Consider the following 22,618-nt stretch of genomic DNA (forward strand, 5'->3'; position numbering starts at 1 on the left):
TTTCAATGGGCATCATAATTATTGCATAAATATTAGTCAGTGCCATGAAATTATCTCAAAATACAAAATAAAAAATATTATTGAACAAAAATATATTACATTGATTTTACTGGGTGAAAAAAAAGTAAATTTCAGGTGTCCGGTCACTTTTGACCGTGAAGACCACTCCGTGACTCCCAAATGAGGAGCACCAGAGGGTTAAGTTTTGTTAATGTAAAATATGATAACGATTATGTGCTCGAGCTGTTGCTATGGTTACCTCCTCAAACTCAAGTCATTTCTGTTCGTGAGCGTTTTAAAACCAGCTAAAACCTACTAAATTTGTTCTTAAATGTAAAACATTTTAAGGCCCTCAAACTTCTTTTCTTTGACTTTCTGAACCCCCTTTGCTACTGAGAATCAAAATGATCTGTTCCACAATCTGAAGGCATACTTAATTAGATGTAAGAAAGATAGACCAATCGCAATTCAATATGCAAATAAATACAAGAAAGACCTCCAATCGCCATTCAGCTTGCCAGAATCTCAATATCTTCCAAGACGGTCGATTTTGAATGGCAAACAATTCTCACACAATGGAAGATCATATACATTTCTTTAAAAGTATAACGTTAACAGATAGCAGCCCTATATTAAAAATTATCTGCCAAACAAAGTTTGAATAGAGTCGTACGTTTAAGTTGGAGCTGAATTAAATGCATGGAGGATAATGAGGATTATAATAAAGTGCTGGCTTGCTGTTTGACATTACAAAATCATACAATGCTTTGCAGATTTGCAGTAGCTATATATATTCAAAAATGAACATTTTTAGCTATTTGAATATACACTAAAGATCTGTTTGAACGAATGCATTACATCATTTAAATATTAATAATTTAAGATACAATAAAGTGTCAATGAAAACACAATGTAATACGAGTGATCAGTCAATCTCTAATTTTAAGAGATTAAAATGCTATAGTACAACAAAGATGCTTGTGTTACGAGCTCTGGCAAGAGAGCATATTAAAAGTGAATGCAATAAAATGAAATGCATAAATATTGACGGATATCCCCATAGCTTCTTTGTTTAATCCACACTGGAGGCTCAGGCGTATGTGGCTCTTTGTCACGACACCAACTGCACATACGCACATACATGATAGAGAACAAAAACATGCAACTTCACGCCTTTAAATCAAAAGGGACTAAAAGAAGTTCATTCAAATATTACGAGCTCTCTGGTGTTTGTGCAAAGGCGAAATTCGCTCTCGTTTCCTTCCCTCTCTCTCTTTTGTTAATCCCAAGGGGATGTTTGTTTATTTGCTGTCTTTCTGCCTGGTTGTAGAACATGGTCTGATATTCTACGTGCACAGATAAAGAGAGCTGATGGAGAGCGGGTGGCTCTAACGCCAGCCAATGTACATTTAACTAAATCCGTGCATCGGTCACCCTTGAATCGTCTTGGTTTTTGTCTCTCTGTGCCCTCTCGGATATCTCCTGTTGACTAGAATACATGCATGAATCAAAACAAGTATAAATGCAAATAAAATGTACATTTCACTCACGTTTTAATGCAGAGACTGTAAAGAAGGCGCACGGTAATGCTGTAGCCTATATTCACAGTGTTGACACTCCGTATAACCCGTAGCTTTTGACGTCGAAAGCCGGTGTCCCCCTCCTGTCCATCTCCCGTCCTCCCTCGGGGTGTGGAAACCGTGACGTTTACTCGGCTTAAGGGAGCGTCTATATTTTCATCTCAGAGCGTAGCCGCAAAACCATTGGGTGCTGTCACATAGAAACAGCTGTCCCTTTCATATCACTGTAATACTATGGAGGTAAAAAGAAAATCTAGTCATGTTTTTCTCCTAATAACGCCTTTATATCTCAATTTAGCATCTGCACAAAATATCATGCAAAATGTTTTGCAATTATTTTAGTTCTCATAATGCATAGCTCACATCTGACTCAAATGTGACTCGAAATCTTGTAATAGCAACTTTATATATAATAAAGGATACAATTTGTTTTATAATTCTTATATAATTGTATTATTCTCCCAACTACTGCAGATCATCATAGCTAAACTGAATAGGGTACAGTACTATAATTACGGTATGATTCATGTTTTTTTTTGTTTTAAGAATGAGTTGTACAAGGGAAACAAGTTTGACAAAAATAAGATCAATAAATTTTCCATATGTATGCAAAAAATTTAAGCGAACATAAACGGAAAAAAGAAAAAGGAGGATGGAATAATCATATGTAGAATGATTAATAATTAGGCTATATGAATAATAATATCACACGTTCCTTCATGAAGAGCCATGATCCATAACAAACATAAAATATGCCAAGATTTATTTTACTGTTGAACACAAACAAATTAACACGTTTTACTTAAAGGAAACGTACTTTAGATAAATCGGGTTACGGTTCGCTACTGCTTTATTTGAGTGTTCGTTTTTTAGGGTTGCATGTAACATTTGGACGGTCCCTGATATCAAGGACGCTAATCCGCCTTTTGTTCTCGTCAAGCTCTGACCACGGTGCTGAAACTACATTGAGCCAAATCATGTTTTCTCGCAAATTAACGCCCACGTAAACTACGTGATGTCCTCGCTATGTGGTCGAGCAATTTCGCCATCTTAGTGCGCGATCTGACAGGGAATTCACTTTAATTCATTCTCTATTACTGACTAAATAAAATCAAATAAAATTAACCTTTAGGAGATTATAGATCACATCACAAACCGTGCGCTCGATTTACATCCGCCGAGACATCAAGTTGATTTGTAATTGTTAAATGGGCAGTAACCTATTTTTGTTGTTGTTGTTGTTGTCTGGCTTGTAGGGTAAACTAAATTAACGACTAGGCTACTTGTGTTCATTTACTGGGATTGGCAACCATCTCGAGCCCCTAAATCCGCCAATGCTGTTTTTACCCGTGACCCCAAATTCATATTAAATTTTCAAGATCAGAAATCTTTCTGATAACCTCACTTAAGAACAACAACAAAAACTATTTAACATGACCCAAAGCACGATTCATTCACGTACGCAAGAGCACGCACTTAAAATCACAGATGACTCAACTGGTTATACCAGACAGATGAATTAACGACGACATCTGCTGGTTATTTCAGTATTGCCTATTTGTAAGCATTGAGAGCTTGTCAGTGGTCAAAGTCAGTGTCAATTATTATTATCCTTTTATTAAGGATCAATTCAATGTAAGCTCCCAGATGCTCAACATGCTTTTTGAACAAGGGCCAAGAAATCCAGATGATAAACAAACTACTTTCATTATTTGTGAGTAGCTTCTTTTATATTTTATACATGTATATTCATATAAAGCGACCCAAGGCCTTCACATCTTTGTGAGGTATGAAATGTGATATTGTATCAGCTGCATCCACCTTGCTTCAAGTGAACTGGCATAAAGGTCACACTACTGATATACCCTGTCCCTGACCTTTATCTTGTGCACTCTTTTGAGCAATAACCCAATTTGTCAGTTCTGGGTTAGACAATACGCTAGGCCTATACGGTCATACTCATCTATTAAACAAAAATAATTTACATTTTTCCTTTGTCTTATAATATGTAGGCACAATATTGTCTACATATTCATTACAAGAACAACAAAAACCACAATAAATACCTCTAACAAGAGAGCAAGCGAACCCAGGAGACCTGTAATAATTGCCTATAGCAATAAAGTACCAGCTTATTAACATCAGTTTGTACCTGAAGAGGGAGGTAGAGCTCTAACTTTACACTGTGTATTGCATTTGTCCTGAAGGCCTCAAACAATTTGAGGAGAATAAAAGGTTTAACCATGATGTGCACATTATCCAGTTAACCTCCCTCCGTTACAATATTTTTAAACATTACAAGTTTAAGACTACTATTATATTCTGTCCGTTGCATAAGACAATATGCAATAGTTTGTGCATTTTACCACAGAAAATGAACCACTGACTTCGGAGTGCCTAGCTTTGCCATGAACTTACAGTCTGATATAATTTACATTTCTTGCAAAAATGAATGTATAATTAACACATGCTGAGTGTGCTTTGTGCAACTGCTTACCTTGATTTGCAAGCGGATGGGATACAAGGGCATTGGATGTCCCCTCAAGCACTCTGTTGCTGGGCAGAGAAAGTCCTCACCAGAAGATCTGCATACATTGAGGATGGACAGAGGGAGAAAAATAAAACAAACTGTTGATTGGGTTAAAACAACACAAACGTGACAGAAGGGGGAGGGGAGAGAAAAAAGATAAAGCATTAATTGATAAGGTCATGCTTTTAATATATATATATATATATATATATATATATATATATATATATTATACACCAGTGAGGTAACTTACAGTAAACAGGTTTTTACTGTTATATATAGATTTGTCAGAAGAGAAAACATTTTATTAAAAATTCTATGAAATGCAAAGTACAACAAAAACATTGGTTACTTGAGCAAAGTGTTTATTTTAATATTTTGATACCGAGATAATTTCTAGTGTATGACCTGTGTATGCCGAGGGCGGATAATTTGATGGTTGGCGTCCCACGCAGCACATGCTTCTGTGGAAAGTGTTGCATGAAAACGTTCCACTTTTATGAACCGTGCACGCGCTCTTCGCGTTTGGGGGCGTGGCCCTCACTACTATTTAAAAAAGGTAGTCTATGTCAAGTCAAATAAATGCACGAGAGAGCTGATGAACTTCAGAAGATCACTGGTAAACGTCATCTTCGGTGCTGGCTGTGCAGTTTAAAAGGTGTAGAATTAGCAGCAAAATGAATTATTTTGATATTTAGATCTACTATGATTAAAAACCATGACTCTAGACTACTTATATTATCTATTAATTAAAAAGTAATAATGTGTTATAATGACACGGCGTTTCATCTTATAATTGCATATTACAAACAATAAAATAATAATAATAACAGTTTAATGGGTTAGATCTTATTTTCCTGTTCAGGAACTTGAAGGGGTTTTTTGCGACAAAATATTTTATACATTTGATTATTTATCTATATATTTTTCCTTGCAAAAAATCGGAGTAGGTATCATAATCGGTCTTACTGAAACATTTAAGCACACGACGATTGACAGTTGTTTTGACTTTCTAACATATTGGAGCGCTTGACAGTTAACTCGTTATATTTTAACAATACGTTAGAAATTCAAACAACTTTGCATATCCATATGAAAGAGGTGACTGGTTTTGGTTCTGAATGATGATGCAATGCTGAGCTCTGGCATTTCAGGATTTGTGTATGTCATTTAAAACCATTAAGGAATATGCAATAACTTTATTTACCATTATCACGTCTATTTGCGTACACAGCAGGTCTGCAAACATGAACAATACCAGTGGATTCGTTTAATTTAAAGCTCAGTATTACTTTCATTTCCAAAAACGTGATTTAGGTGTTTGTTAATTACTCCTAGTCCCACCAAATCTCCAGACATGTATAGCTGGCAACTATTAATGACCTTGAGATCAGTTCAAGAATTTAGGTTATGTTTTACTGATAGCAATTTCTACATGTAATTCAAAACCCATCTCTTCATGCACATCTGCTTTTGTCCATGAGAGACAGAGAGGAGGAGGTCAACCGTACGACACCTCTAAAGCAGGTGTGTTACTGAAGGTTACATCTCAGAGGGCAAAAGAGAGTTTGAAAACCGCTGGTGTGAAACTATGAAGAACTTAAAGATATAGTTCATCCATCATTTACTCACCCTTAAGTCATTCCAAACCTGTATGATCTTCTTTCTTATGTTGAACACGAGAAGATATTTTGAAAAATGTGGGTAACCAAACAGTTGCTGATAGCCATTGACTTCCATAGCACAGAGGAAAAAAAACATTAGGTAAGCCAATGGCTAACAGCATTTGGTTACCCACATTCTTCAAAATATCTTCTTTAATGTTCAACAGAAGAAGAAAACTCATACCGGTTTGGAACAACATGAGAGAGTAAATGATGGGAAAATGTTCCCTTTAAAGTTGGCTCGACACCAGATGTTTTCTTGCCTTGAGAACGTTCTTTTCGTAAGAAAATTAAACTTTCTCTGAAACGAACAGGAAAATGCATGGGCTAGATTTAATGAGGATGTGAAAGTTTAATGCAGTTTCTGAACGGTTTAGCTATAATGGGCCTTTTCGCAATTTAATGCTAATTTCATGATTTTAAGCAGTTTAACATAAGCAATACATATTTATGACAACTATAAAGGACAACTTAATTTATCAAGCAGCATTGATTTGGTTTTTAGCTAGTTTTTCTGTATTTCATGTTTTACAGTAAATTAGCCATCTAATTTAAGCCTTTGCTTCCTTGTCTCTTTAAGGAAAGAAAGTTGAAGCACAAAAGATCTATATACCGAGGGAAAACCCAGTTTCAAAATGTCCCATAAGGTTTTACTTTTGTGCTTTTTTTTGATACTATGTTTGAAAATCCTGCCTATTAGCCAGCAAACATCTAAATGCAACCGAATTGAAGGCAGAAGGATTTCTCTTTTGACTTTACACTTTATAAATGTTGTGTTAATCAAGAAGGGGGGAAAACCCTTATGGAGTTGTAACCCTGTTCTGATTCAAGGAGTTGACTTGATAAACATCCATCTGTGCCTAATGTAATCAGCCACAGCTGATTCTCGAGCATGAGTGACACTAAATTAAGTGGAACCATGCTGGGCCTTAATTTTAGAGGCAAGAGTTACTGTGCAAATTCCTAGTCTTATATGCTACATTTAATTCAGAGAAACATAATTCCTTGTCTTTTATGCTACATTTATTTCAGAGAACGATGCAACAGCGTGATGCAACATTTGCCACACAACTGAAGTGACCAGTCATCTCTTGATAAAGTCCTTATTTGATCAGACAAAAAAACTTGCATCTTAATCTAACCGTGTCTGCATATAAATTTAAATTTCAAACAGTAAAATTGTGCAAATATTAGCCTAAAGTGAGATGAACATGGGTAATTTTGAAACAAATATTCATCGCAAACCAGACTAGTATGTAAGAGAATGAGGACTTAGAAATGTTAAGTCCAGGATCACTAAGCAGGTAACAGAAAACCCGAAGTAGAGCTGTAGTGTGGATTTGAAAATTTGACTTGAATTGACTGTATACACTTAAATTCTGATAACTCATGCTATGCTTTGTACAGTTTGCAGTTACATAGTTTAAGTTTCTATAATACAAATGGCCTACATTTACCCATTCAAACACTAATTAATTGAGAATTACATTAAATGTGCTTAAAAGCCTCTGGTTTTGGTTCTAGAACACGGTGTAGGACAAATCTCAGTCATAAACAGTCGACATGAGTTCCAGCCATTTAGCTACAATAAAACCTCTGCGTATAATGTTGATCGTATTTTATTGATGAATGAAAGGTGTTCGCGAAACTGTGAAAAGCAAAAAAAAACAATCACTGAAGCAACTAAGATGAAAAGACTCAAAGACATCATGGTTGAGACTGCACTCCGGCACAGTGGTTTTTTCCAAACACATCTTTATTAATGTCAGTACAGTAAAAGCCTCAAGGAACTGAGGGAGGCCATGATGATTCTGCCCGACAACTTCGTTTCTTCTGCATCTTCTGCCATTGTTGGCAAAAACGGCTCGTCTCTGTACACCTCAGGACCTTACCTCAAAATTGTAAAGATTACTTTTTCTCTACACTGCTGTTTGTCCATTAAAGACGATAATGAAGTTTAACTACCTGTTAGGGTACATTTAATTACATGTACAAAATAAGATCAAAACTACCAGCTTTGCATAACAATATAGCTTGATCATCAGTAGAACTTAACTTCGAAAGTAAAAAAATATTACATATCAAACTTAGTTAAATGTTGATCCAAAAAACCATTGAGTTCTTTCCCAAACATATGCGTGAGATACATGCACACAAATTCCAACTAAGGGAAAGAACATTAACCTTTCAATTTGATTTTTTTATAGAACTAGACACAAAAACTATAGAAATTAAAGAAGAATTAATGAAATGAAATAGAATAACCACCTCTTGTTTTGTCTGCCTTCAGATTCCATCTCATTCCCCCAGCATTCCTTGCCAGATATTCTTTCCATTTCTCTGCTCCAGTGCTCCTTGACTTCTTGTTGGAAAAGAGCACATCTTGCTCAAGAGTTTTTGGCGATCTGATTCCATGCCCGATTACTTGAATAAATTTGCACTTCTCTACTGTGATCTTGCAAAGGTGTTCAACACCATCCCCTTCATGTCATTGTCCACAGCAATCTTTGTCTTGCTGATAACCCAACTGCACTTGGACGTCTTTACCTGCTCACTGTGACATGCACTAAACACCTGAGCAAAGACACACTTCAGTAATGCGGAGGCAAGAAGGGTCTTTTAGGGGGATAAAAGGGGCCCCTGAATCTGGGAGGTCCACCAAACGGTGGGCCAGGTCGCTTGCCCCTTGGAAAGGGTGGCTCATGATGGACCGGTGGTGGCCTACGAAGGGGCCTAGGAGCTTGATAGTGCCCAGGGTGAGGTGGACGAACATGGTGTGGTGGTGGATGCCTGTGTTCCAAGTGAGGAGGAACCCTGCACTCTGGGTAGTGAGGTGGGATTTCTTCAGTATAATGCTCTTGTGCATGAGGTGAAATCGGGTGCATGTCGTAATGAGGGGGAGAGGGGCTACGTGGTGGTTGTTCATAGTATGGGTCAAAGTATGGATCTTCAGGTAAAGGTCGAGGAGGACTTGAGGCTTCATGGTAACTCCTTACTGAAGGAGGAGACCCAATGTGGTGATGGGGTACACTTGGAGGGCGCTGCAGAGGTACTCTTGGTGGATGTCGGTGGTTGTAGTCCACTGGACCATTCGGTGGGATTTTAGGAGCAAGGTGCAGTGCATGAGCAGAGTGAGAGGCCCCATCCCCATGTGGATGGAAAGGCTCCTTGTTTGGAACCTCATGAGACAAGTGTTCATAATCAGAGTTTGCTGGGGCATGCGATCCATCAACACCACCTCTTTCTGCTTCCCCGAAAGGTTCCTGCAAATCTCTGGTGGGACGAGGACCACTTGCTCTCGAAGATGCTGGATGCATGAAGTCTTGTGGAGGAGGAGGAAGCTTTGGGATCGGTGGCAGAGGTGTTGTGAAGAAGTTAGGTGCAGCAAGATCCTGTCTTGGTTCTTTGGCAAGGTATGGCTCTGCACCGTATGCATCAGAGCTGGCCGATACTTGCTTCTCTTGATCATCTCGATATGCATAGCTACCTTCCACCATTTTAGAATTTGGTCCCACATCACGAATTAAGGGGTTTTGTCTCGGCTCTTGAAGCATCACACCTGATCTCTCGGTGGCTTCTACACTGTCTCTCAAAGGTTGCTGGTTGCTGGACAAAGAAGAGGAACGCATTGCTTCGATGCGTTGATGCCGCATAGCTTCTGCCTCAGCAAGAGAGGGCACAGACTTTTGGAAGTCTTTTTTTGGTGCAGTCTTCTGGTGCATGTCCGTATGAGCTTGTGGATCGGCCTGAGCATTTTGTTCCTGCCAAGATGGAAGTGGACGCGTTGATTTAGCATCCAAAGCTGTAGAATTAGACATCATTTGTCCCTGCTGATACGGGAACAGCTCTGATTGAGGAACATCCATAATTTCATCTTGCGTTGGTGTAGAACCAGCTTCATCCCTTACAGGGGTTCCACCAAGGTTTTCTGCACTTGCTGAAGGGCTATCAACAGCTCCTTTAGGCCATGTCAGAACAGATGGAAAGCCCAAATTAAAGCCTTTCAGTCCTGGGTGACCTTGGAGGAAGTTATCAATCTTGGAGTCCAAGGTAGAGTTGAGAGAAGAGCCCTTCTCATTCGCCATATTGGACTGCATGGGCGTAGGAGCCACACATCCTTGAGAGGTGGGATCCCTAGCCAGTGGGAGACTAGATGGAGTAGGTAAGACTGTAGGAGATGTATGAGTCTCTGCTGTAATAGGTGTGGTTAGGGATTGCTTTTCAGAATTTGAAATTGTGGTGGCCTTTGCAGCCGGGTTGTTTAGCAAAGAGGACAGACCTGTGGGAAAAAAATTATAGAAAGAGAAAGATAGGGGTAGGGACGCATGGGTCAGCAGATTGACTTAAATACACAACACATTTTCTGAAAAACTCATACTAAGGGCCAGACTACTAACAGCTTGTACCAGCGCAAACCCTCTTTTGGCATTAAAAACTACTGCCAGAATTTACTAAAGGAATTATTGATGAAAAGGCATGGCTTTATTGCATATGCAGTTGTAAAAGCTTCCATTTCAGACACAAAATTTATGGGAGGAGAATATTTAAATTAATTGACCAATGTGATTTACCAAGGTTTGCGGTATTCAGTTTACTGGTACAGTAGATTACCCATACCTGATTATCATCAGCTTTGCTTGTTTGCGACCCTACACTAATTTATGCTGCTCTTGGTAAATTTCATTGCCGCTTTTATGGGATTGCATTCTCACACTAATTTTCCCTGTTTAGTAAATCTGGCCCTTTTAAGTCTTTTCTAATATCATCTGCTGTTGCTTCCACAACTAGGCAAAATATGTATAATGTTTTAGGTCAACATGAAATTAAATTCTCAACTCATTTAACTTACATATTGTGATGCATTTTCAAGTGAAACATTATATTTAACAAGTAGGGTGGACTGCATCCATCAGGAATTGTGGGTAAGAGAACCAGAATGAAGACACACCTGAATGTGAGTTCACATTTGACTGTGGAGGCAAATGCTCCTAAATCAATGCCTGCCTGGCACCAACTTTTAAGCTTTAAAAAACCCACATTACTTAAAACAAAAGCTTCAAACATAATTTAATTTGTCATTTAAATCTTATTAAAGGCACAATATATAAGATTTTTTTTATTACAATATCCAAAAACTACTAGAACAGTGTTATATATTTTGCTGACTTGTGTACTTACATTATCCCAAATGTTTCGAAGAATGTTTAAATCCAGAGAAATAAGCAATTTTAACTAGTGACACGGACCGTGTCCATAGTGTCATTGTGTCGCCTGCCAATGACGTCATAGCCCCTCGATTTCCGGTTTTGTTTTGTAGAAAACATGGAAACACCAAAGACGCTTTAATATGTTATGCGTTTTATTAGACAGGTGACGACCGCACAGAGTAGCATTATAACAGAACTTTCAAAGTATCTAGAAACAGCGCTGCTTTTTTCCCCCACATACGCACGACCGGAAGGAGCGGAAGCGGTCGACTGTCGACTAATAAAAGCTCCGCTGCTTTATGAACATGATTTCTGCCCGAGTCCAGTCGGATTGCATCGGCTGTGGGGATGAAGACGATAACTCCCATGATTCCACACTCAGTCACGGCGTCATCAAACTACGCCTTTGTTTCTTTGTTTATTTTGAATAAATAAATAGAGGGCGCGTGCCCTCTAGCGGCGAAAAATTACATATTGTGCGTTTAAGCTTTTTGGCTTTTGGGTTAACATTAATGACCTAGGTGATATAGTCAGTGAAGGAAGCTGTTTCAAAGGTGGAGCAAGTTATTACATTTTGATGAAGGATTACATCAAACTTTTTCTTCTGAATAACATACACTGATGAAATCACACACAGTGAGACTGCAAACGTATTAAAACAAAAATAGGGTTAATTTTGATTTCATGTTGACTTAAAACATCTTGAACTACTGTGTTCACAAATTTCATATCCCAACTCAAATAATTTTTCTTTTCCATTTCTCACCCTGAAAACCCCCATGGGTTTGTGTTTTGGATAGAGCACTGAGCAGAGTGTTGGGGTTGATGTCCACCCTAGAAAGGATGCTGGCCAGTGGGTTGGCTGTAGGGGCAGTAGTGGGAGTCTTTTGAGTTGAGCTTGGAGTAGAAGGTACACTTGGGGAAGACCGAGATACAGGACTAACTCCAACAGCTGCAAAGGCAGAAGCAATGTTTGAATGCATGATGTAACCTACAAATACACATTTTTAACATTTCACTTTTCATACTATCAAGCAGTTCTCCAAATACAATTTCCAAAATTATTTTACTTTTAATTTTTCTACTTTTTAATTAACAAATAGTGGAGCTGTAGACAAGAAAATTAGTAGGGGAATAGGAGCAGACACAACACAGGCCACATTCAAACATGCATCTCTCAAATAAGCACCATAGCTTACCACTAGGCCAAGGCATTGACCAGTATGCATATTTAATAAGATAATTTAACCTGTGCATGGCATGCTGTACAAATCAAATTTCAGCATCTCACCTGAGTTCTTCATAACATTTGTGATTGTGCTGAGGATGGAGCTGATCTTGCCTAGGTCAACACCAGCAAGGTTCACTGGCAGTGATGGTGTGGTTGGTGTGGTGGTGGTTGTTGTTGTTGTTACTGCTGAGGGAACAGTCACTGCTGGGGTTGAGATCTGCTTTGTTTGTGTGCCTTCATTTGTTGGTAAGGATTCTGTGACAGTGGACTGTTTGGACACAACAGCAGAGGCCACATGTTCCTGAACTGTAAGGAGAAAACAAAATGAAGGAAATAATAAAAAGAGAAAACACTGCATCCTAACAGCTTAACAATAGTTTCTATTAAATGAGAAACATACCGAATATCAAAAAACTTAGTAAAGGTCATATGGTACCTATGATGGCAGGTGTTTCCATCTCCTCTACATCCGAGAGGTCCATGTCCTCTATGTCACGATTGTCTTTGTCTCCCAAAGGGGCACTTGGTGGTGAGGAACCCCCGACAGATGAGAGAGGGCTGGGAGCATCAGCCAAAGCAATGAGGTCCTCCTCCATTGCTTGCCCATCCAGCTCTGGGTCTGGGGTACCAATCCTTTCCAGAGCATTGAAAGGTGACTCAGAGCCCGTGGGTGAGGGAGCATCTTCAATCGGGGAGGGAATGGGGGAGTCATCTGGATCAGGCAACATATTCTTCAGTGCATCAAGCTTGCGCTTAAGGTGCGACACCCGGTTTGCAAATGTCTCGTAGGCCTGGAGAGGCAGGATTTAGAGAGTTCCACTATTAGTTCCAATAAAATAGTCATAGTTCCAAAATTGGCATATTAACAAATGCTTTGTTTTTGGGGTTGAACCATACGAACATACATTACAGTTCAAAAGTTTGCAGTCAGTAAGATTTTTTCATTTTATTCTTTTATATATATATATATATATATATATATATATATATATGGACATAAGTCTAATATATATATATAAATATATATTTAAGACAAGTTTTACGTATACTTACATATAGTCTATTATCTTTTTTTTTTAAACCTTCAACCTTACAAAACCAATGAAAAGGCTAATATTTTTATGAAATGGCCAAATATGGCTGTCACAGCTAGACTAAATAAAACAAGGACATTTTGCTAAACAATGGTCTGGATGTCTTTATTTTTGTACAAATTCAATTGCGGCACAATGCAGCTGAAACCACTAAAAGCATTAAATGAGCATTTGGTCATTACTTCTGAAAGGACTTTCAAATATAAATGTATATGTGCATTGAAATAATGAGTGTGCTGGAAGGCCTGAGGCTGCTGTGAGTGAGGAGAGATTAAGAGCTCTTGTTGAAGCAAACGGAAATAATTCGATTTCATAAAGTGCTTTTTGGAAATATAAATAAAACAACATTTTACTTATTTTATACTCCGCTATTTCATTTGAAATGACCGGATGGTTCTTTATCTTTACATTCATTTTAGTCTCCCAGTGTGGAGAATTCATGAATTTAATAATATTTCTGCATCAAATACTGCAAATCACACTGTAAATTTGTACAGGATTGTAGCTAATGTATGTTTATAATATCATTTCAAATTACACCAACAATAGCATCACATTAAACTGCAATACTCACTTTAGCCACAATCTTGACCTCTTTATATTGCATCTCATAAAATATATCTGCATTCTCCAGAGCTTCTATCAATGAAGGGCCTTTTTTGACCTCTCCATCCAGAAAGGAAACAAACTCCTGAAGCTTTGCACTCCCATCTTCAAAGTCTTTAGAAAACCTTTTACCTCCTGCCTTGTCTAAAGTATGGGATGCAGAAAGAACAAACACACAAAAATTAGAAAAATATTGAGTTATTGATGAATGCATATCCGTTTAGAATCATAAAAGGCCACTGTTTACTGACCTTTCAGTTTCTTCAGAGCCTCTGTGCTGCACACATCCACTCTCATTGCAGCTAACTGTTTCTCTTTGAGCTCAATCTCATCCATGGACTTCCTGTACTTGGACAGATGCTCAATAAATGCTGAGGGCTGACAGGCAAAAAAACAAAAAAGTAGGTAAGAAGTTGTATAAATGAAAAGTATAGCCATTTTCAAATTCCCCAAAAAAAGGGGTCCAAAGAGCCATTCAAGTCCAGTGTGAATAATGATTATTTACCACAAACTCAGCAACAATCTTGGATTTCAGGGCAGATTTGGAGCTGACTGGAGCTGAAACTAAAATTAAGGAACATTTAAAAAGAAAAATCATTACTTTATTATAAGAATTTCAAAAATATGTTCAAGTCTAAACCACTGTTACAATACATTAACACTTTTAATGTTAAACTTAAAAACACACTGACAAGCCTATAAAATACTCTCAAGAGCAACATTAAGATGATGCATCCTTAGTTATTAATTCAGACCTTTCACTGGTTCTTCTTTCTGAACCAAACCATTCCTCAGCTGACTGATGAACTCCTCTGAATAGACACTTCTCTCCTCCCAAATGGACAGTATCCTCACCACTGCCTTGTTCACCTTAGAATCCTTTGTGGCACTACAGGAAATCATATTTACAAAGATTCATAATGTAAATTCATTTTAGAAAATAATTTGCACACAATGTCACATTAATGCATACTTAGTTAGAAGCACTCATTACTAGTGCATTGAATGCAGCATCACCCGAAAGCAGTTTTTTAGTCACTGATGCCTTTGTAGAAACATACTTTCTTACATTTTACATCTACACTCAACCATGATTTATTTATTTAAAAAACTAAAATATAGGCGAACACTGGATATAATTCATAACTTAAATACAGTTTGATTTGTCTGTCAATTATTCAATAATTAAACTAAATTGTCAAAATCCAAAAATGTCCCAAAAACAAAACTTATTTAATAAAAAAAAAGGATTTAGTATTATGACACATAAATGACACTGTTGTGGTCTATAGGCAGAGAAGATATTTCTTGATCTTGAGAACAATCTGGTTAGGTTCATTGATGAAAGCAGACTCACCTGATGAGCTTCATAGCTTCTGGCAGCACATCAGTAAAGGTGGTGCGGTAGACTATGGCATTTTTCCTTTTACAGTTCTGAATGACATCATTCACCAGGTAGAAGAGATTAAGCCTGTGTGGCGCATCCGCTGGGAAAAGAATAAAGAAAAGTTTAACTTCATCATAAAACAATCTGTTTAATGGCCCACTTACAATGGAATGACCTTTGTCTAATATTAGAGCCCGACCGATATATCGTTTAGCCGATATTATCGGCCGATATGAGCCTGTTGCCAATATATGTATCTGCGAATATGCTGCTGATATGGATTTTTTTTTTACAGAACATATAACGCAGATTAAATGCTTCTGAATGGTGTAATTACTTAGTTTGTCCAGCAGAGCACGCTCCATTGTTTGCTACTGGCAAGCCAGGTCAGTGTAGTGTAGAGATGCACGGATGAGCTCAAACTTCACCCGAGTCCGCTGCTTCAGATTATCCGCCTGCCACCCACCCGCACCTATATTTGGTCTTCACATTACAATGATTCTAATTCTTAGTTTTGCATGATGATATGATTAATGGATGGTTTATTTCTAACAGCAGATTCAGTGACGTTAGTGACTAGAGCTGATCTGCGCATCACGGCACGCGTCTGCGGCGCATTAAAGCCTGTGTTACGGCCACCAGAGCTGATCGCGGCCACTCAGTCAATGCTGGTGTTTGTACCGGCCGCGCCGCGGCCCAGAACTCATGCTTATCACATCGGTCACATCGCGCAGCGTGACAAAATACAATATTTCTATTGTATTTTGTCGCTCCGCGCCCGGTGTAGAATAGAACCCATTATAATCAGTGATGTTGTCTACACCAGACTCTGGTCTACACTGGATGCAGTAAACTGATGCCTCGTTCTATTTATGACGTGCTGACACAAAGTTCCAATGATTTTCAACGGTCGCTTTGTCGCGTTCTGTTGCGGCGCAGACACGGTGTGTCAGCATAGTTTGTCAGTACAGTCAGTAACGAAGCAGATTGAAAAGTTAGTATCTTTTTGCAGTCCAATAGACAGCAGTGCGGTGGTGGCTTCAGTCTGTTAAATGGTGAATTAACGCTACGTTGTCACCTAGTTGGAGAGACTCAATGCTAAGTAAATAAACAACAATGTCCCCGTCTTTTACTCTCACAATGAGCTTATCATATTCGTTTGCTACATTAGTAGGGCCCTATGATTTCCGCGATGCAGAAAGCATGGATGGAATCGCGGAATCCAGTCATAAAAACGGAATTTACTGTATAACGAGGAATTTCATGGAATTTGTCTTATTTTTGATGAATAAATAAAAAACAGGTCAGTACATATATATATATAACTCCAATGTGGTGATCAAACACTTATAATGATGTGACAAACATAGGCCGATGTAATGGAGGCAGGGTATTTAACAATTTAACAGTAAACTTTATTATTCAAAATGAGTGACATCAGTGCACTTAACAGTTAACTTCACTTCACTTATTATAAATAACTTAAATACAACAAATAGAACAAAATATATATAACTTGAATTAAGAAATTAAACAAGGTAACTGTGTAGGGCAAGGAAGCTACTGACAAACCTGCCCCTGTTGGTTTGTCAGTAGCTTCCTTGCCCTACACAGTTACCTTGTTTAATTTCTTAATTCAAGTTATATATATTTTGTTCTATTTGTTGTATTTAAGTTATTTATAATAAGTGAAGTGAAGTTAACTGTTAAGTGCACTGATGTCACTCATTTTGAATAATAAAGTTTACTGTTAAATTGTTAAATACCCTGCCTCCATTACATCGGCCTATGTTTGTCACATCATTATAAGTGTTTGATCACCACATTGGAGTTATCATTGCAAAAATGTTTTATGTATATATATTCTGTTTATGTAGGCTATATACTGTATTCTATATACAGTACCAGTCAATTTGACTATACTGTACTATAATATAGCCTACACATAAAGAATATCGGCCGATATATCGTATCAGTCTTTTTTTAACTCCCTAATATCGGTATCGGCTTCGGCCCCCAAAAAAAACATATCAGTCAGGCTCTATCTAATATTATAAAAAAAACGGGCAAACCATAATGAATTGTTAAAATTCACGCAAACTAACATTGAATAATTTGAGGAAATGTCACAAATTACAGCAATCTCTTTAAATTCCATCACGTATGTAGGCTACTTTCAATAAATCATGTATCTACTTTCAAAACATCAACAAGGTATTTCTTCAACTACAGGTACTTTTATGGCCTAGGGCTAGTATTTTGTATGTTATAAACTCTATTATATTATTAAGACAAAAGGCCCATTCACACCAAGTGTAATAACTGTAAAGATAACTACATCAGCGTCCACACCAATGCACTATAATGTTCTGTTTATTATAAGTGTGTGCTGCAGTTATGTCATCTGCTGCTTTAAATGTTTGAGCTCTTTAAAACAGGATGAAATCTGATTGGCTGTCAATGTTTTGACAAAATAAAATTGATAATAGCTTTCCTCTGTGTAGCTATTGAAATAGTTGTGATGCACATTTTGCTATTCTTTTACATTTAAAACCATTTTTAAAACTATATCTTTATCAATATCATAGTTATCGTCATTGGTGTTAACAACACTTAACTCAAACTTTTTTCGCCATATCAAATTCACATTAAAACTGTTGTGGAAAGTTTTTTACCAGTGGTGGACGAAGTACACAAATCAAGTACTTGAGTAAAAGTACAGATACGTATAATAAAATATTACTCCAGTAAAAGTACTCCTTTTTCAATTTTACTCGAGTGAAAGTACAAAAGTACTCGATTTGTTTATGTACTTAAGTAAAAAAAGTACTGATAGATAGATTTATTTTGCAATTTTATATAGGCTACTTAATTTAATTTTATATTAGCACATTTTTTATAATCCTACCGCTCAAAATACCTGGGATTTTCCCAAAATAACCACTATATGAAGTCAAGATATATTTTTGTTGTTGATATGGACTACGTTGACGAGAGTGATGTAGTAATGTTCACTGTGAAGCTTACACTGCGATGTACCTGATGAATCAGTGAGTTGTCGACTCGAGAACAGCTGCAATCGGATCATTCTAATTCGTGAATGAATCGTTTGATGCAATTTGTGAACAGATTTAAAAGGTTCAGTGAAAAGAATCAGTTCGTTCTTGAATCAGACACCGCTTCTGCGTGTCGGAGCACGTGATGTATTATAAGGAGTAACGATATGTTTTATGAAATGTAGTGAAGTAAAAAGTACGATCTTATGCTTTGGAATTTAGTGAAGTAAAAGTAAAAGTTACTCAAAATAAAACTACTCCAGTACAGATACTTGATAAATGTACTTAAGTACAGTAACGAAGTAAAACTACTCCGTTACTGTCCACCACTGGTTTTTACTATGCCTATGCATAGTTTTAAATCACTTTTATGTACATATCTGGTTGTACCCTTGTCTCAGACCCAGACTATATTATTAAATCTACGATATTCTATAAAAATAATTAATTAATTAAATAAATAAAGTATTTAAATATTAACTGTGAAATTTACTTTTTACACAAGTTACAGCTGTAATATTATTTGAAATAAATTTACAGTATGACTTCTATCACTATCATTTCCACCACAACAAAAAGCAATAGGCTATATGTAGGCCTGGGCGATAAAACTGTATCGATATTTATCAACGGTACACCTTCTTCGATAACGATAGAAAAAATGTTCGATATAGGCACGTGCTATGAGTGACGCAGACAGCACACACAAACACAAACATGCTGAATTGAGTGCTGTGCCTGCCTGTGACGAGGAGATTGTGAATAAAAAAATTAATATTAGTCGAATTTAAAATAAACATTTGCATTTGAATGTTATTTGTGCATCAGGGAGCGTCATCAGTAGATGATGTAAGTGACGTTTTTGCATTTTAATGTTTTGTTAAGTCTACTCTAGCCCACGAGATGCGCCGCTGCTGTGTTATGCATTCAAAATATTAGAGAAATATAGTAGCTCAATGCGGAGAAGATCTTGATTAGGTGAAAACCGAAACCAAGCCATTCACACAGAACGCCAGCGCATTTTTTAGACGGACAAATATGACTGCTGCACTCGCGTGTCACACAAGAGATGTATAGAAAGCCATGCAAAGTTAAAACAGTTTAAACTTTTAGAAAACACGTCATGAATTTGTGGACGTTTATTCATTTTCACTGCGTCTCATATGTTTTAAAGGCAATCTGTGTGATTGGCGATTCGGCTCTTTGTATTAAGCAATGCATAAATACATGATGCTGTTTTGTTCATAATTGTTTATGCAATTTACGAAATTATGTTTGCTTTATATGAGTTAATTTAGATGTTATGCACGTTTTTTTTATAGACAGTTATTTCCTTGCGTTGACAATTTAATGTGCTGCATTATTTTGCTCATTGAGCCCTCCTGTGGCCTCGGGAAACAAGAAAAAAGTTTCCTAATCTGCATATAAAACATTAGAAATAAGATGTTTAATTTTAATTTTTTGTTTGACTGTTAAAACAAAAAATATTTGTTTGTCTCAATAAATAGGGTTCATTTAAAATACAGTGGTTAAATTGAAACATTTTTTTCTATTGCTCTTTGTTTTAAAAAAAAGGTTATCAAAAATGTCAATAATTATCGATACCGAACGATATGAAACATTATATCGTTGACACATTTTTTAGCTATATAGCCCAGCCCTAGCTATATGTAGGCATATGACAGTATAACATTTTCATGTTGCGATTAATTGCTAATGCTTTTATCACGGTATGTGGTATTATCACAATATTGAAATTTAGTTGCAAAAAAGTGTTGTCATAATACAGTATAATAGGTTTAATAACTTTTTTCTTATAAAAAAAAGGAACTGAACATTTAAATACAATAAAGCAATACACAACAAATGTATAAAGTAAAATATTTCACACAGATTAAAGTGCAAAAGAATTATAAAGAATAGGTAACACTTTACAATAAGATCTCATTAGTTAACCTTAGTTAATGCATTAACATTAACAAAGAAAATGTGAAAATGAATCTGTGCTAAACTTATACTTAGACTCCAATTCACACACTGGCGAGTAAAATCTGATAATTTATTGGCCATTGGCTAATATTAGACATCATTTAGTCACCCAGAGTGAAGATTTAGTCGCATATGCGAGTGATTTACTCGCAATGTAGAGGGTTGTTATATAAGAAGAACATCACATTACAAGTCTTCTACATCCACAAGACTCACTTTTGCAGGCGCTCCATCAGTAATATAACATTGTGCATGTGCATCAGCAATACTTCACCTGATAAATCATGAATGTAGCCTAAATCTTAAGTGTTTACGTGTTTATAGTGGTTAGTAATAAATGTGGTGGAAGCCTTAAAGTCAAATCATATCTCCCAGAGGACCACTTTTAATCTTAGTACTGTGACAGATTCACAAAATAATACAGCGCATAAACTATGTTGATATGTTCAAGTAGCTCATTAGATGATAATTTCAGTTTAACTTCACATGTTTCCACATCTGAGATCCTTCAGAAGGACATGCAGAGCAACATGTGCTATACACAATGACAATTTTTAATCTTGCTATTTCCAGGGGTTAAAGCAAAAAAAAAAATCCTGAGCCTGAACTTTTTTCTGGGGGTTGCGGGGGCGGACACATACACAGGGTTATTTGGCAAACAAAAAAAGAAACTAACTAGTAACGTATCTGCCATTGCCATTAGCCCTTGACAGGCTCAGACTACAGATTATGGTGGGATATTTGAAACAGCAATACCAAGAAAGGTTACTCACTACAATATGGTGCAAACACATGTAACATTTAGGATGCTTTTGATATCAAGTTTTGCTGGTTAGCTTTGTCCTTGACATGTCCAAGATGACCTACAATCTAAAAAATGAAATTTCTGAAATTGTTTTGTTCAAAAGAAATAATGGTAAATTAAATACTAGGAAATGAATATAAAATAGGAAATATATCAGTTTACTACAGAAAACTACAGTTCAGTTCAATTAACAACAACAAAAACATTAAAATGGTCCAAGAACTGGTAACTTAAACAGGGTTCGTACAGATAAAAATTCCAGGACTTTCAAGGACTTGTACTACTTTTTTGGTTTTCAAGGACTAAAATCAGATCTCACTAATCAATCAATGTTGTTATTATCTTTCAAATTCTAATAAATAAACTAATAAAACAAAATGGTACAAATAAAGTGCAGCACATGCAAAGAATGCAATGACTGTGGCAAATTTAACATTTGAAAGGATACTATGGCAAAGTTATCGCTTTCCTTATTCAAACTGATTTTTTTCATGAATCTATGATTGACCTGAAGAATGAAAGCTATATCATACACTTGGAAAATTATGAGCTTTATCACGCTCATAGACACTAGGGGTGTGACAATACACTTAGCTTACAAGGTGAGACAAAATGCAGATACTTGGTTCACTAGAACGATACAATGTTTTAATACTTTAAAAAAAATTTAAATGACAAAATATTTTTGTCATTTACTTGTATTTTGAAATGTTTTAACTAATCTAGTGCTTAACTAATGATTATTTTGCTAATCAAGTAATCTACTGATTATTTTGACAAGTGAGTAATCTGATATTTTTTACTAATACAAATATAACTAAGTGGAAAAACAGGCTTTAATATTACTATATATAAAGTAACGATGAGGCAATAATAATTGGCCTCAAATAAAGCACCGGAGATCCGGCACGGTGTCGGAGAACTTTAAGCCCTGTATTTCTAACAGTATTTATTCTACTTGTGCTTTTCATCATTCAGGCATGTGATCAGCTGGAGACAAAAAAGCAGGAAAATCTGACCACGCCCACAAGCCGCACCCCCAGCACTTATTATTAAAAATATATTTTTTTGCACATTAAAAGATATATCTTATATTATAATAATACATACTATTGTCCTGTAAAAAATAAAAAAGCAGCATTTAATAATCATGATAACAATATAATATAATACATTAAAATTAGGGATGTTCATTTCGGTTATTTTTCCTAACCGACAATCACAATGAAACACACAGCGCCTTCAACGACATGGCGGCGGCAGCAGCAATAATACTACAGCGAGAATAAAAGTTGCGCCTTCTTTCTTTGCGTGAACATTTAGGCGGCGTTATGCAAAACTTCCCACATCGTGACGTAGACACGTGGGGGCGTGTTAGAACGAGCCGTTTTAGGAGGGCGTGGCTGACTCTTAACTTTTATAAAGAATATCTCTTTGGATTTGAGACTTTAGTCTTTGCAACTTTACAG

The 22,618-nt window shown here is 36.7% G+C and overlaps 1 protein-coding gene across 4 annotated transcripts in view; it reads right to left on the reverse strand.

The window, feature by feature from the left end:
- Nucleotides 1–1,556: 1,556 nt before the first annotated feature.
- LOC107693342 (regulation of nuclear pre-mRNA domain-containing protein 2-like) overlaps nt 1,557–22,618 on the reverse strand; it is a 51,116-nt gene continuing 30,054 nt past the window's right edge. The window contains exons 2-12 of one of the 4 annotated variants that reach the window (XM_016492676.1): nt 15,270–15,399; nt 14,668–14,801; nt 14,418–14,476; nt 14,164–14,290; nt 13,881–14,056; nt 12,649–13,003; nt 12,273–12,518; nt 11,748–11,933; nt 8,043–10,053; nt 4,078–4,165; nt 1,557–1,812 (exon numbers count right to left, since the gene is read on the reverse strand). In XM_016492676.1, the coding sequence (XP_016348162.1) occupies nt 8,366–10,053; nt 11,748–11,933; nt 12,273–12,518; nt 12,649–13,003; nt 13,881–14,056; nt 14,164–14,290; nt 14,418–14,476; nt 14,668–14,801; nt 15,270–15,399 (3,101 nt within the window). In that variant the 3' untranslated portion in view covers nt 1,557–1,812; nt 4,078–4,165; nt 8,043–8,365. Of the gene's footprint in view, nt 1,813–4,077; nt 4,209–6,778; nt 7,667–8,042; nt 10,054–11,747; nt 11,934–12,272; nt 12,519–12,648; nt 13,004–13,880; nt 14,057–14,163; nt 14,291–14,417; nt 14,477–14,667; nt 14,802–15,269; nt 15,400–22,618 lie in introns of those variants that run through there. The other 3 variants (XM_016492677.1, XM_016492679.1, XM_016492678.1) reach the window with 3 other exon arrangements.

The sequence above is a fragment of the Sinocyclocheilus anshuiensis genome, unplaced genomic scaffold, assembly GCF_001515605.1.
Source record: "Sinocyclocheilus anshuiensis isolate Anshui unplaced genomic scaffold, SAMN03320099.WGS_v1.1 scaffold566, whole genome shotgun sequence".
Taxonomy (NCBI): domain Eukaryota; kingdom Metazoa; phylum Chordata; class Actinopteri; order Cypriniformes; family Cyprinidae; genus Sinocyclocheilus; species Sinocyclocheilus anshuiensis.